This window comes from Lampetra fluviatilis, chromosome 41, assembly GCF_964198595.1.
Source record: "Lampetra fluviatilis chromosome 41, kcLamFluv1.1, whole genome shotgun sequence".
Taxonomy (NCBI): domain Eukaryota; kingdom Metazoa; phylum Chordata; class Hyperoartia; order Petromyzontiformes; family Petromyzontidae; genus Lampetra; species Lampetra fluviatilis.
Window position 1 is genome coordinate 10,060,090 of NC_136315.1, and position 18,666 is coordinate 10,078,755.

Below are 18,666 nucleotides of genomic sequence, written 5' to 3' on the forward strand. Positions count from 1 at the left end.
ATGTACTTTCATTTTAAATCCATTGCATTATAATTAGTTTCACAGGTACAACTCCGCAGCTCACAACACCTGTTACGCCCGCTTTGTGCCCATCCAAACGCTATCCAAGACCAACCCCGCTTTGGCGCCGACACTCCAAAGCAGCAGGCGATAAATTGTGCCCACCGGCTGAGCGACCGAGGTTTACCTTGTCTGCCTGGCTCTGTGTCTGGGCGGCCATGCTGCCGCCCATCACCGAGTAGATGCCGATGCGGCCGTCGAAGGAGGCGGCCGACAGCAGGGCGGGGTTGCGCGGACACCACTGGATGTCGAAGCACCACTGCGTGCTGGTGGGCAGCTCGTACACCACCTGCGTTGAGACACGGCAGGGGTCAACGACGACAACGCCAACAACCGCCGTTCGCCGCTAAGTGGCGGCGACGTGACCAGGGCGCTCGTGCCACGCCAGGTGCGCTTTGAGGCCACGTGAAGTGTCGGAGGCTCGCTGGCAGGTCGTCACGGAACAGACCCAGGTGCCGTGGGTTGACTGAAATGGTTGGCAGATGCACCAACTGTGCTCCCCACTGTGCCAATTCTCTGCGCTTTAGCTGCCAGGCACTCTGCTCGTTGTTGAGAGCGTTGCTCCTTTGCCCCCCGTTGTTGTTGGAGAGCGACTGCTTCCAACTCCCCAACAGCATCCTTCACGAACCTCCTCCACAGAAGCCGATCTTGACACTGCTGGTACCAGTCACTGGGAAGTTCAATCAACTCCACAACCTTCTGTACCACATCAGGCTATATATTCTGCAGCTGCTGCGCCCGTTTAGCCCCATCTATCCGGCCGAACAGAAGCTCCTTGAGCATGCGGTGGCTGGGAATGTAGGCTACATGACCCAGCCAGCGCAGTGTGACAAAGTCATCGGTCATGATCCAAATAAATTTGATATAATGGTGAAAGACTGGGTGAAATCAGCTCACGTGTTCGATGCAACAATCCATCTAGCTGCTAGATGCGAGTTAATATCATTGCTTCATCTCCTCAATGGACGCGTTCTCAGACATGTCAGCTGGAGGAAGCAGTTGCATGAAAGAGAGGCCGCAGAGGAATGCTCTCCCAAAGCGAATCAACTGGAAGCTGTAAGAGTGTGCAACTTCACGTGTGTCAGCAACACGCCACCATCCTGGCCCTCTGCCAGCAGCTCACCTCCACCGCACCTTCCCACCTTCCCGTTCCAAACCTCAGAACCCCTCCCACCTTCTCCTTTTTATATCCCTCCCAATTACCTGCCCCTATTGTGCTTCCCCACCTGGTACTTCTCTGCTAATTATTGACATATTTCCATCCAGTTCCTATCTATCCCATCTGCCTAACATTGTGTTTAAGTTTAGTTTTAGTTTACTCACACTCACCCCTATTAATATCAGTCGCTACACCACTACAGCACCACCAAACCAGTCAGCTGAGAGTGGCTCCGGTGAAGTGGCGGTGAATGTGTGGTTGCTCACCTCGCCGGTGTTGGGGTTCCAGCACAGGATGCGGTTGTCTTTGGCGCAGCTGAGCAGCAGCTCCGGGTCCGCCTGGCACCACGCGATGGCCAGAATTCCCCTGCGTGCGGACACGACACACGCTGCTGCGCTTGTACAAACGACCGAGGGGGCGGCTGGAAGCGAAGGCCAGGCCAAGATGGGTGGCACTGTCAAAGCATCGGGAACCAGCGTGCACAGCTAAACCCCCGGGCTAGCCGGACTAACAGTAGGGAGCGAGATGAAAAATCCCACTAGCCGCGATTTCAATCAAAATCAACGTGAAAGCCAACAACATCCCCCCGTGTACCGCACAGTACCCGTGTACCTATGCAAGACATCTTTTCGCATGTGTAGTGTGTGCGGAGTATAAAACACAACGCAGGTGTGTTGTGTGCTGGACAGGAGTATGTCAGTCAGCCCCCACCATCCCCCCAACGCCCCTCCCCCATTGCCCCTCCAGGCCACTAACGTATTACCGCAAGTGCACTAAATAGATACATTTTACAAATAACATCTAATTAAATGCGTTCTAGTGCATTTGAGTATACGTTGCATTCCATCGTCGAATCTAAATAATATAGTATGCAAATGTGAAATCCGTCTGGCCGGGATGCAGCTAGCCAGGGGTTTCACTGCATTAGCTGCAGGCACAACCCAGTCACACGAGTAGCCCTCAACGTAGACATGGACTTGAGGAAATCCCATCACCAGACGACAAAACCTACGAAGCTCTGCCAGCAGGACACTTTGCGCAATGGGATGCAAAGACGCAGAGTTGTACGTATGTAGAACTTTTTTCCCACCGTACGTAGCCAGCCATGCTAATTGGAGGTGCGGGGAAGGACAATAAACTAAACACAAAAAGCAGTTCTAAAGAAATGAGTGTTCAATCTGGATGATGATTTAAAAGTGCACCACAGCTCCAGTGCCTTCCTAATATCGGAAGAAAGAGCGTTCGAGACGGCCGCAGAAGGGCATCTGCAAGCGCGCGATGAAGTGACCGCCTTTGTTCGAATTATCTGCTTTGGATGTGTAACAAGGAAGGGAGGCCATGGGTGACCTTGCGATGCCACGTGGCAGGAGCGAGGAGGATTGACGACACCAAGGCAGAGTTAAAGGAGAAATGCACATGCCTACGTGAAGCGATTGTCAAGACCAAAGGAGTGGAAGACGTTTGTGCGGAAGAGGGTGACGGAAGAAGGGGAGACCTCCGGACACACATTTACACGTGGCGGGAGATTGACTCGGCTGAACGGGCAGCGGGTGCCAGTGAGGGCGGCGGGGCGCGTGCCGTCGCGTACCTGGAGTGGCTCTCGAGCACCTTGAGGGGCGACGTGGCGAAGCGCAGATCCCACATTTGGATGACCGGCATGCGGTCGTCCTCGGAGGACACCACGAGTTGCGTCGCCACATCCGGGTGCCACGCCATGCCCGAGCAGCGCATCTGCGGCACGGGGGAGGTGGGGGGGATAAGGAGCGAAAGCCGGTGGCGTGAGTGCGGTGCATGGGCAGGCAGACGAGCCGCACAATAATCTACATAGCGCCTGCACGCCAGAGGATTTCATCATCATCATGATGGCTGCTGACTCAATGTAGATGTACAGTCCATTTGTAAATCCACTGCATCCCATCACCGTGCGGTTTATGGGGTTATTTGCAATTCACCGTGATGTACAGTGCGAGTTTGGCGAGGTTTCCTTGCCAACGCCGTTACTATTCAAGTATGAAAGTATCGAGCTATTCAAGAAAAGCTATTGGGAGGTGCTCCCAATAGCTTTTCTTGAATGATAGCAAAACTGCCATCTCCACTCAAGACTTCAACTCGGCAATTCCACATTAACACGCGCTAGCGATCGAGCACCAAAACAACCCCACGAGGGCATCAGCACGCCGATATCAACCGCACACCCAGAGGAAGCCCCGGGCTTGCTCCGCCACCCTCACTCACGCGGTTGCTGTGGTCGCTGACTTTGATGATGGGCTCGTTCTTGCGCAGGTCCCATACCACCGCCTTGCCGCTGGGGCTGGCTGACGCCAGGATGTGCTGCACCTGCCGGTTCCACGCCACGCACACCACATCCTCGGCCGGCTACACGCGCGCACACAGACACACACACACATTGAGGATCTACAGTCCAGCTTGCGCACAGTCCACACACACGCACAATGACAATAATTCCCCCCACCTCCTCCGTGAAACTATCGTAGAGCACCTATGAAGGCCAGAACAAGAGGAGCCATTATTTTCGAATTCGGTTAAGAAGCTCCATATTTAAAGAGCCGCAATCCATGTCAATAGGAGATGGTGGTGCTTAATAAATAACATCGTGAAGTAGTCCTTAAAGAACCGCATGCGGCTACGGAGCCGCAGGTTGCCATCCCCTGGTCTACCCGGTACCGCTGTTTACACACCACACACCAGACTCGTTCAAAAGCCAAGGAGACCTAGGAGGGGCTGAAGACCAGGTCGGTATTTCCCACCAAGACAGGCACGGGCACGGCACTGAAACATCGGCAACAAAGGGTTAAGACCCCGAGCCAGATTGGGGACTACTGTAAGAGCAGACCTTGCTTGACAGATTTTGGCCTGGAACGAAGCGAATGTGAACTTCACCCCATCGTAGCACCCCGACAGTTCTCAACTGGGCATGGCAGGACGATGAGCCTTGAGGGTGAACGACATCTCTCTCCAGTAATGCAGAATGCCCATAACGGCTTTCTACATGATCTGCCAGCCAAAGGTTTCAGGTGTAATAAGTAAACGTTTAAATCTTAAATCTTTTTTTTTATTTTGTGAGCGCTTAGCACTTACAACTTTCATCAAAGTAGCATGAACACTGGCGGAGCCAGTGGGGGGGGGGTGGCACGTGCCCCCCCCCAATGATCCGATAGAAATCCCTAATTTCGATCAGATCATTGGGGTTTATTAGTAATAAATCGGCATTTTGCGACCCCCACTGCCACTGTGTAGCATATTATTACGTGCCAGGGACTATGAGATGATGGGACAATAGTCTGAGTCCATAATTGGAAATAAGTAACGGCAAAGCAGTTCTAAGTGACTCAGAATTGTGCGCAGTTGTGTATACAGCACACGACTTCCCTGAAGGCAAACACCTTCAGCGAGCGCGATGCCGATCACACAACGCGGTTCGAATTCAACCCTCGATCGATGGCTGCACCATCGCCGCACACGCGTCGAATAAAAAGCAAGGGACAAGTCCTTACTTACTAACAACTCCTCTATCATTTTGCATTGCTGGAGGGGTTGCCCCCCCAACTGAAAATCTTGGCTCCGCCATTGAGCATGGCACACAAAACACATTCATACCCCGTACACATCATGTACGAAGGAAAAACGTGAAAAATATATATTCACATTGACAAGTGATGACAAAGTCTGGCTACCCACCTCCGAGTTCCCGATCGAACATTAAGTCCGATTCGCGAAACATATTCCCGTTATAAATTGTTTATTATTATTAATTATACAGTTCAGGATTAGTTCCTAAATTAGACCATCTGAGCCCCTTAAAGAAACAGTTAAAATCCATATGGACACATAAAGACAAAAGTCTTCCATTGAACCTTGCAAACTGTCAGGGCAAGTGATGTTAGTACCGAGTCGTGCGAGCACAACACACAAGGACACAAGAGGCAGTGGCGCCACTACCACGCAGCCTAGGCCACCTATGTCCCATCCGTGTTGATACTGAAGGGTGCCCATGCGGGTGAAATAAGTCAAACAGGTTTACAGCTCCAAGCAATTGGCCGAAATTGCATCGCTATGGCGTGGGAGTCTATCCACAGAACGAAAGACAGATGACATCCCACAAAGCAGAACCTGTTTAATTGACCTCAAGGGGATGAAGGGCTGAGTCAGGCCCTAACCAGGATTATAACTCACAACCTTGTGATTGAGAGCTGCACGCTGTAAACCACATTGCCACACAGCTGAATAAGTCAAATTGAATGACGGGGCAATATATAATTTACTTCTTCAGCGGGCGATGTGCATAGTCACGGACAGAACACAGGTCGCCAGCAGTGTCGAGCAGTGCATAACTCATGACAACGCTCCGCAAACCTCGCCACGCACAATTAATACGGTCATTTTTAAGCAGCAGAGGTGAGCGCCCACTGCCAAAGGCGTCGTGTACACAAGAAGACAGGGGAACGACAGGCCTCGGGATGTTAGTAACAAGGAGGAAAAGCAGAAAATAATCACGAGAAAAAAGCGTCCGCGTCTTACCTCTCGCATCTATGAACGAGCGTCGGCGAGAAAGAGAAAGATCGTCAATTATTACATCACCAAAGCAAATAATTTCAGGAACAAGCATTTACAAATGCGCATTAGTATTATTTGAAATGCATTTGGTGTTATACTAAACTCTGCATATGTAGTTTAAGGATGCAGCAATTATTTTTATATTTACAAAAAAATATTAGTGAATTGTTTTGATCATTCATGCAAAGCATTTGATTATAGGAAAAGTTGTACAATAGAAGTTTAACAGAGCTATGGAATAGAGTTTTGTGACACCAAAGAGTGCATTATTAAACATCTAAAATGCAACCATGGCAGACAATTAATTAAAAGGCCCTCAACCAATTTCTTATTTGAATTTCCCTGCAGGAATAGCGCAGACATCACCAATCACAATAAACATAGAAGATTTATACATTTACACGTGATTTTCAATTCAAGGGGGAAGCATCAATGATTAAGCATAAATGTTCCAAAGAGAGAGTCGCAAAATATATCCTTCACGTGTCACCCTTCTTTATACACGACGTTTTAGTAAGGTGCCAGAGAACACGCCTCACCTGTGACTTGGAGCCAGGGGTCATGGGAGTGCCAAAGTTGTTGAGGTCCCAGATGTAGATTTCAGAGTCATTTGCGCCAGAGGCCAGGAGGTTGGCCTGCAAAGAAAATACGCGGTCCGTACAGTTCGAAGGCGAACAGCAAAGACATGAGATCACGGAACAGGACAAGAATGTATTTTTCCGGCACTGCTCTATGCTTGGCCAAACACAACCCCGCCAAGTTTCCGAAATATTATAAAATTGGGCACATTCTGGTGTCAATTTGGTCACAAGCTGGATTGTAACTGGGGATAACAAAGCGTGGTTATGCATGGTGGTCACTCATTCAAGCACTATCCAGGCTCAACACAACTTCTTCTTTGTACAATTGCTGTAGATGCAGAGCAAACAATAATCATTTTACATTGAGGGGGTTGAGCCAGAACATTTGCATCAGCAGTAGTGGAGTGGCGAATGGCTGCGGCAATGCCTCCTTCGTGTTTGTGAATTGGGCACCGAGTCGTGTTCCATGGTCTGTTCTGGGTGACCAGTCGCACACCGGAGAGTTTTTAGCCATGGTCTGTACAGACGCAGTGTTTGGGGTTTTTGTTTTACTTGGCTAACCATCGAACAAAGATGGTCATCGCATCGCACGTTTTCAGATGCGTTTCTGTGGCAGTCTGGAACGCTCTTCCTTCCGATATTAGGAAGCCACTAGAGCTATGCACCTTTAAATCTAGATTGAAAACTCATTTCTTGAGAACTGCTCGTGTTTAGTTTGTTGTCCTTTCCCCTCACCTCCGATTAGCACGGTTGGCTACGTACGGTGTGAAAAAAGTTCAACATACATACATGGTTTGTGCCCATTCCCTTTGATGACGATCGAAGCCAGAGATCGAGTCTTTCGCAAGGTGTTCATTTGTTAATTATTCAACTCTGCCGAGCTCTGTCAAGATCTGGCTCATTCTAGTGCGTTTGTCCACGGGCAGAACATAACTGTGGACAAACAAGCACGTTGAGAACAACCGTCCGCTAGCACCGAGGGCGCTCTCCGGCCACGCTACCTGGAAGGGGTTGAAGTCGAGGGCACGCACGGGCCCCGTGTGCCGGTCGTTCTCCCCGATGATTGCGTCGGCGTCGCCGCTCAGCACCTTGTCGGCCGCGTAGAGGATGAGCGCACCGTTGTCGCTGCCGCCCACCACCACGCCGGCGCCCTCCTCGCCCGGCAGGGGTGCCCCCCACACCAGCTTGTGGTACCTGCGCATACGTCGCGCGTGCGCACACACGTAATTTACAGGTAGTCCCCGAGTTACGATGGTCAGACTTACGATATTTCGATCTTACGATGGCGATAGCGATACGACAAAATTGCCATCAACAATCTAACATCGTTCAAGTATACAGACGACAGACAGAATCTTGGCGAGTACAGGACAATATGATACGTTATGATACATTCAATGCATGTATGATACGTAGCTTTAACGATTTAATTTTAGGATTACCACGATACGATACGTTCAATGCATGTTAAAAGTTTTTATAGCAGATAGGATTGTTTCCTGAAAAAACTTTCTATTAAATTGCAGTTCATATACGTAGGCTAAGAATTTACCTTGTTTTTTTACTGTACATTTTACTGTGCAATACAGTATTGTAATTAATAAATACACACAGTATATAGTTTATACAGTACGGTATTGTAAATTGCTTTGTTTTGCTAAATTATCACCATTCTTTAAGACTCCTGGGTAGGCTAGGCCATCTTCGACTTACGATATTTTCGACTTACGATGGGGTCGTCGTAACGCAACTCCATCGTAAGCAGAGTTCAACAAAAATTACAAAGATCCCCCGTATAGCCTCAACAGACTGTCAGGGAAAATGCTGTGAGCGAGCAACTATCCACTGGTGGACGAGAGCCTACACAAGCCGGGTGGGTAGAACGTGTTACTTGACTATACTTCACCACGCTGGTCAGTGCAAGTGGGTGATGGGGGGGGAACAAAACCGGTTGAGATATTTCTCACCACTGATGTTGGAGTGGCCAGACATCGAACTCCGTTTGCCAGGTTCGTAGCGCAGCGCACGCAAAACTGTGCCGCCCCTGCTCCGCCCCGTTTCAATTAGCTTACTTACTCAGGAAATTGTCAACGGGCCTCGGCACTCTTTGTTAGGAGGGTCCTGCATTGGGACATTTTTGGTCAATTCAATTTGTGCTTGGCTTCATGTGGGAGGAGACCGGAGTACCCGGAGAAACCCATTGCATGAACAGCGACATACCACACACACAGCTCCCACAAAGATGGATCAAATGCATTACTGCACTGCAAGCTCCTGGTCAGTCGCAGTCCACGCCAACAACACCCAATATTTCCAAACAGGTACTGACCAGCCTCGAACCTACTTAGCTTATGAGATCAGATGAACCTAGATGCATGTATTCATAGTTTAAAGCCGCCAAAATAGATTTAGACAACCCCATTATTAAGCAGGGAGACACTTAAGACTTTTTATTACATTTACGCCTTCAAGTGTGAAGTCTAAAATTAAATTTCAAATTTTTTTTGCCGGTATGAATTTTGACCAATTCAGAAGTGGCACGTGTCAAAGTGACTCTGCCGATGGCCTTACACATCCGTGCACATGCCAGTCAATGAAGAGCCTTCTCAGGGCTGGGCACACACACACCCATCCTCCAACTCAAGTGGGTTTCACTGAAGAGCTGTTAAAAAGTGCAGAGCACAGAACCACATTGAAGCTTGTACGTTCCAGGAAGCCGGGTGTCGGGACACATATCGGGCAAATAAGGAGGTGGCTGAAACTCACAGATTAAGCAATTAAAAATATAAAATTAAATAACATTCTGGGTTCTGATCTAGACGGCTAGCCATTATTAGCACGTTTGGCTACGTACGGTGTGAAATAAGTTCAACATACATCCAAACATAATCAACAAAAAGGGAGTCCTTTTTTGGTTTGGACATGGAAGCGAACAAATTACCGTCAATGTCCTTTCACTGCCACGTGGAACGATCAAGAAGTGAGGCCATCCATCCAAGAGGTATATTCCCAGTGTAAGGAAGGGGACTTAAAGGAGAAACATGCAGTCTACAGGAAGCAATCACCATGACGAGAGAAAGGAAGGCGTGTTAGAAGTTCGCCCAGCCTCATCATCAGCCGCCATGCGACGACCGACGGAAGAGAAGGCAGAGAGTCCGCTCCCGGGGTACTGCCGTCGCTGTGCGATACCTGTTCTCCGTGGTGAGCGTTCCGCGCAGCTTCAGATCCGTGGACGAGTCCGCCAGGTCCAGCTCAAAGATCTCAAGAGCTGCATTGGTGCTGAAAGTGGCGTCGAGCTGCTGTGCCGAGGTTCCTGCACGCGGCAAGCGCGGCACCGCGGCGTCAGCGCAATGCCGGCAGCGTCAAACCAAACGCGCGCGCGACCACGGCATTTCCACCAAACGCAAAGCCAGCTCTCACGGTCTGGGAACTTTGCGTAGCGATGAGGTGCGAGCGTGTTTACCTGTGGCCAGGTAGATGGGGTGCTGGGCCGCAGGGCTCCACGCCTGGTTGGCCGTCCTGTCGATCTCCTTCAGCTTCATTGTGGAGAATGGAGAAAACTGAAAAACATTAAAATGCACACACCGACCTGAGTAACATACCCCAACTAAGGGCACTTCACCCTGAATTTGCATTAGAATCCTTTATCTGTTAAACTTTGACCTCCAACTGCATCCCAATTGTGCGAGCGCCATCGTGTGTCATTGAGACGATGTGGCCATTCGAATATATTACGCAGGAGAACAGCCCACAGAAGCAGAGATCACAGATCTACCTCTGAGATCCCTTTAAGTGAGGCAAAGGAGGCACGAAACTTGAAATTTCACTCATTTTAACTCACAAATGGCTGCACGACTGTTTGCACAACTGGTCAAACAGTGGAGTATCACAGCAGCCCCTCCTACGGCGACAATGCACGCTGCTGCCACCGATACGTGGACTTGTGTGCATTTTGATTTCAACAGACTTTTCATCAACGCCCTGAGCAGAAATTCCAAGAGTGGCTCTGGCAAGTCTGTGCAATTCCTGAGCAAAGGCCACATGTGGTTGAGCATGTTTTGGGTCGCCTTCTCCTGCACTAGACGTGCAAAGCAGAGTCACACGTGTGGCTTCATTTTGAACTCAACACAAAGCAGATGGCGCCTCTTTCTGAAGTTGCATGTGGATGGCACTATGGATCCAGTCGACCCCTAGGAAGACCACTTTTGGGTCCTGGAGGGATAACAGTTTAGGTTGTCCCCTACCCACGATTTGAACTCACAACCGTCAAATTGATACAAGCGCTGTAACCACCAGGCCTGATTTTACAGAAATATTTAACGTGCATAAAAAACTTTAACGGATAACATAGATTAACAAATATATAAAAATAAACACGTAAAAGTACATCAGTATATTAAAATAATGGGTTGTCCATTGATAGGTGTGTCTAACTGCCTATACTGTACACGTTAAGGTGAAGAGGCAAACTTGTCATGGGGTGCATTACAAAAACGCCACTTTTAAAAAACACTGGGTGTGCTCGCGCTAGCTTGCGAGAAAACCCGGATCTGTGATTCACCGCTCGGGAGGCGAGGTCTTGGGGTGGAGTACGTGGACCATGACATTTCACAGTAAGTCTTTCCAGCGCGTATGCATAGACATATAATTATAATGACCCTACAGGTCACGGCTGTACCTAGTGATTCATTGTTTCATTGACTTGAACTCAGTTGTAGTCAACAGTGAATATATTACTTTCCAACAAAACAGAATGACATTTCATCATTAGTGGCACGTGTGTGTGCATGTTTACAGGCCAGGTCAGTCTGTTCCCCTGCTTCAAACAGACAATGGGAAGTGTTCACCTCCTAATGTCGTTCTCTCTCTTCCAGAGCGAGCGAATACACTGCACGTGACAAGCCGAAATTATTATTGTGTGCTTAATATTCCACCCTTTGTAAGCATGCATATATGCCTAATTAAACCACCACTCACTGAATGCCTACTTTTCCCGTACATTTCTATTTAACTTTTTCTCAACTTAAATCTGGAGAGTTAAATCCGACATTAGGAAGCCACCGGAGCTTTGCACTTTTAAATCTAAATTAAAAACTACTTTCTTTAGAACTTGTTTTTCATCCTTTCCCGCACCTCTGATTAGTGTGGTTGTCTACGTACAGTGCGAAAGAAGTTCAACATACATACAAGGGATCGTGTGCTAACCAAGACGGCTGCTGTAACAGCCGCCTCTTGAAATATTCAGCAATGATAATGCATTGCTGTATAAAAGTCCAAATGGTATTGCTTTGACAATCAGTTGTACGGAATTGATTGAGCTGCCACTGCCAGGGTCCGCTTCCAACAGACCACGTCAGCACACTGCACTCACAAAACTGTTGGAAAGGCGAACGGAGAAAAACGCACACGCATACCACGGCAAGGAATTCACACTCCATTTAGGACGAGTGTCGAGGGTAGGTTTGAAGTTTGGAACAGTTGTGAAAGGTGTTAGTTATTTCGTTGGTTATAGTTAAGGATGTATTGAATGGTAAAGTTACAAGGGTTAGGAACAGCTGTACAAACATACTGGGTCAAATTGAAAAAAGCAGCTTTTTCACAAGTGCAAATCCTATACAACGTTACACGTAGGTGAAATAAAAATGGTAATCTTGTTGAGGTATTTAAAACTACGCCTTTAAGTTCAAGTCACTCGCCGCAATTCGCACTTTGGAAACCACATGTCAGTGTCTCGTGAGTGTAAGTGACCTGCACTGTTAATTAAACAGTGCTGCAAGTACTACTATCATTACACCCACGATAATGAAACAGCGCTGCAAAGCACAGTAATATGAGTATTACATTGCATAAAGGTAATCGTAATACCCAATCCATAGTTCATAGTGATAGGAGCAATGCAATACCAAGAACGTAGAGTTTTGGCTTCATGAAAACAGATTTATAAAATAAATATCTGGAACTAAAAATACACACTACATTCAGCAATGTTTGAACAAAGTAAACAATACGCTATTGAAACTAACACGTGCGTTGTTAATGCAATACACTACAACTAAACAATGTTTATTTTACTAGGTAAGGCCCTACTGAGCTATGCATCTCGTTTTCAGGAGCGACTTGGCCACAATTGATAGCTCAACGAAGTGGCTCATCATCATCTCGTGGCAATGTAGAGCAGCCACAGACTCCAAACGCGTCGTGTTGATTCTAAATGTGGAGGGGGGAAACCGGAGAAAATCCACGAAGAGAGAGGCATGCAAGCTCCGAGTATACAGGCGTCAGGGTCGGGATCGAACCCACGACGCGACCTTCTGTATACCTGGCGATGTAGTTAACATCTCGCCACCGCCGTGGCGAGATGTTAGCTACACAGAGCGGTGACCCCCAAACAGCGCGGCAATCAGGAGCAGGGTGCCTCGGTAAATCCGTTTCCTTAACACAACACCGTTCTTTCCATGAGGACCACCACGTTCAGCCCATTTCATTTGTACCGACACATTAATAATGAACACGATGAAGTCAAAGTCTCTCTATCTATGAATGGCCTTTGGCCGGTGTTCATCCTCCCTGGCTGCATTCATCCAGTGTGGTAAAACTGCCACATTCTCGTGACGGGGAAAAGTCCATCTGGAGCACCACGACTTGTGACAGGCGACAACTCGCACACCTCAGCCACTCCGCTCTCGAATCTTCCTCCTGGCTGGCAGGCACTCTACGTTCCTAAGATGGTGGACAGTCCATCCACAGGATGCCACGAATGTAAAAGCCCAGCCAGCCATCAATAACCATCAGCCGCGACCGATCGACTGCTGGATGAAGTCACACCACAACGCGCCGCGACTACTCACCAAACGCTGCCACGCATCTGGGCGTCACCGGCGCCCACAATAATAACGACCCTCTACACGCTAAAATACTATTGTTGTTGTTGTAATTGTGGTAGTAATTGAGATCAACATCGCCGCCACTTCCCCGTCGAGCCGGGCCTTGCCCCGAGAGGCCCGGGCGGCCACAGGGAGCTCGCCCGGCACCGCGGGCGGAGCCACTCACCCGCACGGAGGAGAGACTCCCTGCCCGCTCGTCAGCTCATCCACAGCGACCACGACGACGAGGATGAGGGTGGTGGTGGTGATGAGGAAGAGGACGAGGGGTGACAAGGAGAGGAAGAGGAGGAGGAGGTGACGAGGGGCGACCCCGTCAGCTGGGCCCTAGGCAACGTGGCAACCGCATCCCGGCACGCACCGCGCGGCCTTAAAGGCGCACCCCCCGACGACCACCCACGCCCCGCTCAACGGAAGGCGCCGGGGTTTCGGTGACCCCACCAAAACTCGGCGCCAGCTCCCCCCATCCATGAGAGTTGGTGCCATTGTGGCCATGCAACTGCAAGCCACAGAGATACAGAGACTCATAGAGATACATAGAGACTCATAGAGATTCATAGAGACTCATAGAGACCCAACTAGACTCGTAGAGATACATAGAGACTCATAGAGATACACAGAGACTCATAGAGATACAGAGATACATAGAGACTCATAGAGATACATAGAGACTCATAGAGATACATAGAGACTCATAGAGATACATAGAGATGCATAGAGACTCATAGAGATACATAGAGACCCAAATAGACTCGTAGAGATACATAGAAACTCATAGAGACCCAACTAGACTCGTAGAGATACATAGAGACTCATAGAGATACACAGAGACTCATAGAGATACAGAGATACATAAAGACTCATAGAGATACATAGAGATGCATAGAGACTCATAGAGATACATAGAGACTTATAGAGATACATAGAGACTCATAGAGATACATAGAGACCCAAATAGACTCGTAGAGATACATAGAAACTTGTAGAGACCCAAAGAGACTAATATAGACCCAAAGAGACTCATAGAGGATATATTAAAGAGATACATTTCCCGCACCTCCGATGAGTACGGCTGGCTACTACGTACGGTGCAAAAGAAGTGCAACATGCATACAAAGACAAACCACAGTAGCACGATTTGTGGCCATGCAACTCAAACCACGGACTACACAATAAACTCATAGAGATGCGTAGAGGCGCACAGAGACTCAAGAGATACATATGTAGTGGATTCAACTGAGTCGCAGATGTACTCTTTGGAGCCAACACATTTATTAACACCAACACAAGGGGTAACTGCCCCTTTACTAGATAACAACCTGTGGTGGTGACCACCGGGCTAACTACACTAATTACACCGTAACTAGCTAAAACGGATCGGACCACAGCTTGGGTCCTGGTCCACGTGTTGGAGACTCATAGAACATAGAACTTAGATTCTTCAGGATGAACAACAGCAGCCGGTCCCTCTCGGGGAGCCGGCTTTTATTCTCTGTGGCGTGGCTGGCTCCGCCCTTAGCCACGACCACCTTCTGGAATCCTCAAGCAGGATCTCGGCCCTGACACGTGACCACCCCTAGCCCCCACCTGGGGTCACGTGTCCTCTGAGGTCAACCAGAGTGCCACGGCCTGCCTATAGTAACCCCATTCCCTGTGGCCGACACTCTCACACCCTATCCTGTAGGGGTCGGCACTGCACGCAGAGCGTGGTGCCATCCAGCGCTGCCAGTCAGTGCTCACCGAGCCCCTCCAGGGCCGGTACTGCACCCACACCACGTGGTGCCCGCGATGTCGCTACACCGCACGCCGTGCCTCTCTAGGGCCAGCATTACACAGTGACATCCACGATTTCACTACATCCCCCCCCCCTTCCTAGCTCTCAGCCGTCCCGGCTGCCAACTCCCCCTTTTAAAATGAACAAGGTGATGAGCAATATAAAGTGAACAAAGCGAGTAAAACCCCTATGTGTACCTCAACAATAACAAATACATACCCAAGCCCACCTATACAATACATACACTATCTACAAATGTACAGTAACGAACGGGAAAAAGGGTGGAAGTACAGAACAAGAACCACGAAAAAAAAGCAGTAAAACGCGAACGCTCGGAACCCCGTCCATCACCAACATCTCCCACCCTCCCCGTGTGACAATACCCGCCAGCACAATACAGGCGAGGTTCAGCCAATGACCGATACGGCCTGCCGAGTGCGACAACCAACTGACGGTATGGGAGCGTGTGTGTATGGGGATCACGAAAACCGAAGAGTCTTTGATCGAGTCAGTTGGTTGTCGCACTCGGCAGGTGGGCTCACTCTCCCTGGAGGTCCCAGGAGGAATATGCAAATGTCCCGTCGAACCCGGCTCCTCAGGAAGAGCAATCGGCCGGGTGGACGGGTTCTCCTCTCCCGAGTCCAGAGGCTCGGGGGACGTTAGGTGCACGGCACCTGAGGACGGGATCACACGACTTCGCTGAGGACCAACCTCAGTGGGAACACACTTCAGCTCGCCGGACACATCTGACACTCGGCCCCTGCGGTGTGGAGATGGAACAAACTCACGCGGAGCGATGAAAGGCTTGAGGCGTGAGGGATGTACAAACCAACTCCGCCGCCCCAAGCAGATCTGGACACACTATGGTCAAACGACCTGAATCACATCAACCGGCCCCCTCCAGGGTTTAGACGTATACACCGGTACCTGTGGACAGTGCAACCAGGCTCTGTCCCCTGGCGCCCATGTGCAGAAGTACGGGAACCCTTCAGCCGCTCATTTGGCAATTGGCATGAATTGCAATTTCCCCTGGAAGCCTCCCGCGCTTCGGAAAGCTTTTGAAGTGTAAAGCGCACGGAGTCAGAAATTTTAGATTTAGCCTTGTTGGGTGCGGCTCGGAACTGGACATCAATCGGGAGGTCGTGTTCTCTTCTGTACATAAAAAAACGGTGAGTAGCCAGTGGATGCGTGAGGGGCCATTCTACATGCAGATATGACTCCGGGAATATGCAAATCCCAGTCGAGTTGGGACTCGCTGACCTGATGGTTCAACATGGAGCTCAGAGTCCTGTGCAGCCGCTCAATCATGCCATCCATTTGCGGGTGGTACGGTGACGTGCATACTTTCTTTGTTCCCAACAAATCGCACACCTCTCGCAACAATTTTGAAAAAATATTGTTACCCTGATCGGTCAGAAGACGTTCAGGAGGAACCTTGTCCATTACGTAGCCATTGAGGATGCCTCAGTGATGGTCACCGCCGACTGGTTGGGGAGAGGCCAGGCCACAGGCCATCGTGAAAAATACTCGACTCCCACCAGCAAGTACTTAATCCCACGAGGGGTAGTGGGAAATGGACCAATGGTGTCCAGAGCAACTAGTTCATTTACGCGGGAAACTTGAATCGATTGCAACGGTGGACAACAAGGTTTTGCTGGTGACTTCCGCCGTGCGCACTGCACACACCCCTTCAACAAATTAGCGACATCCTCAGCCATGCCAGGCCAAAAGTCCAACTTAAGTGTGGCCAACGTCTTATGCACACCCAGGTGCAACAGGCGCTCCTGTACCGCCTAAATGACCTTGCCCCGCAGGGCAGTGGGCACCACAATGTTATAATTGCGCAACCCTCCGTCCCAATGCATGAGTAATCTGCCTCTAAGGATGACAGAGGCGACACCCCGGCGATCCTCGCCCACATCAGTCTCTCTGACACGGCGTCACAATTTGAGCAGGGAAGAATCCTCAACCTGGAGGCGCCCCCATTCTTCGTGATCCAACCCAATGACGGCGTTACGCACCACCGGACCCTCGGCCACCTCAGATGTTACAACCTCGGCCGACACTGCAAGGGGAGGGGGCGAGAACTCGTTGGGCGGCTCACAGCGCCCGGAGCCCGAAAGCACGCGCACCCGCCGCTCGTTGGTAATCGCGACAGGGCGTCAGCGTTCGTGTGAAGGGAGCCTTTGCGATATGTAACCTTAAAAGAGTAGTCCTAGAGGACCTCCAACCAGCGTGGAAGTTGGCCAGACGGCTGATCAAAAGGCAGCGCGTACTGTAGCCCTGTGTGGTCAGAGTGTACCTCAAAGTGTCCACCGTACAAATAGGGGCGATACTGTTGCACAAAAACCACAAGAGCTAACAGTTCCTGGCATGAGACACAATACAGTTGTTAGCCGGAGACAGCACTCTGCTTCCGTATGCAACAACACTCTCGACGCCATTGACAACTTGGGGCAGAACAACTCCAATTCCGGTGTTACTAGTGTCTGTATCAAGGACGAACGGCAAGGAAAAGTCGGGGTAGCGGAGGGGAGGGGCGTTCACCAAGCCATCCCGGAGCGCAACAAATGCGGCCTCCTCCTCCTCCCCCCAATGGAATTTATGACCCTTTGCCATTAAGACATGAAGAGGTTTAGTGATGGTGGCGAACCTGGCGACAAAACGGCGGTAATAGGACACGAATCCTATGAAACTGCGCACCTCCCCCACCGACGTGGGAGTCAGCCAAGTTCGAACACACGCGGTTTTGTCTGGATCAGTCACACTACCCAATTCACTTACTATGTGACCAAGATACCGAACCGATTTCTGGAGGAAGTGACACTTCTGTGGTGTAAATTTCAGGTTGGCCGCACGCATTCTTAGAAAGACAGCACGTAGCCGTTTCAGGTGTTCGTTAAACGTATGGCTGAAAACGATAACATCGTCGAGATATATCAAACATGAGTCCCACTGGAGACCAGCCAGAACCAGTTCCATTAATCGCTGGAACGTAGCCGGCGTGGAATGAAGACCCATCGGAAGCCGTTTTAATTCGAACAAGCCTTGTGGTGTACGAAAAGCTGTTTTGGGCTTAGAGGCTTCGTCTAGCGGCAATTGCCAGAACCCGGATAGGAGATCAAGAGTGGAAGAAAACTGCGCTCCTGCTAGAGCATCCAGTGAGTCATCCATTCGAGGTAGAGGGTACGCTTCAGCAACAGAGACCTTATTAAGCTTACGGAAGTCAACACAAAAGCGGAAGCTACCATCGTGATTTTAACAAGGACAATTGTGGCTCCCTATGGGCTGGTGGACGGTGTATTATGTACGCGTCTAACATTTCGTCAACCGCCAGCCAAACGTATTTTTTTCCCCTAGGGCTTAGCCGGTAGGGATTCTGCCGGATGGGAGCGGCGTCACCCGTATCAATGTGATGACTCAAAAGCGTAGTGCGACCAATATCAAATTTCCCTTGCATCTGCTGAAAGCCACTCTCAGTCTGTTTAGGCTCCGCCACGTGAGCCATTTTGAATTGGGAACCAGGCGCGAGCTCCTGTGGTGCCACAGCGACGGGGCCGCTCTGCCGAGCCAGGGAGCCGCCCGGCTTCCACCACCGCACTGCCCCCCATCACCCCCTCCACATAAGCACGCACC

General features: G+C 49.8%; 1 protein-coding gene across 2 annotated transcripts in view; it reads right to left on the reverse strand.

The window, feature by feature from the left end:
• Positions 1-13,622, reverse strand: part of SEC31A (SEC31 homolog A, COPII component) — a 37,519-nt gene extending 23,897 nt beyond the window's left edge. For both annotated transcript variants that reach the window (XM_078875524.1, XM_078875523.1), the window contains exons 1-9: positions 13,426-13,622; positions 9,839-9,935; positions 9,565-9,688; positions 7,377-7,569; positions 6,334-6,429; positions 3,455-3,595; positions 2,808-2,950; positions 1,486-1,585; positions 188-349 (exon numbers count right to left, since the gene is read on the reverse strand). In XM_078875524.1, coding sequence (XP_078731650.1) covers positions 188-349; positions 1,486-1,585; positions 2,808-2,950; positions 3,455-3,595; positions 6,334-6,429; positions 7,377-7,569; positions 9,565-9,688; positions 9,839-9,917 — 1,038 coding nt within the window. In that variant the 5' untranslated portion in view covers positions 9,918-9,935; positions 13,426-13,622. The remainder of the gene's footprint in view (positions 1-187; positions 350-1,485; positions 1,586-2,807; positions 2,951-3,454; positions 3,596-6,333; positions 6,430-7,376; positions 7,570-9,564; positions 9,689-9,838; positions 9,936-13,425) is intronic.
• Positions 13,623-18,666: the final 5,044 nt, after the last annotated feature.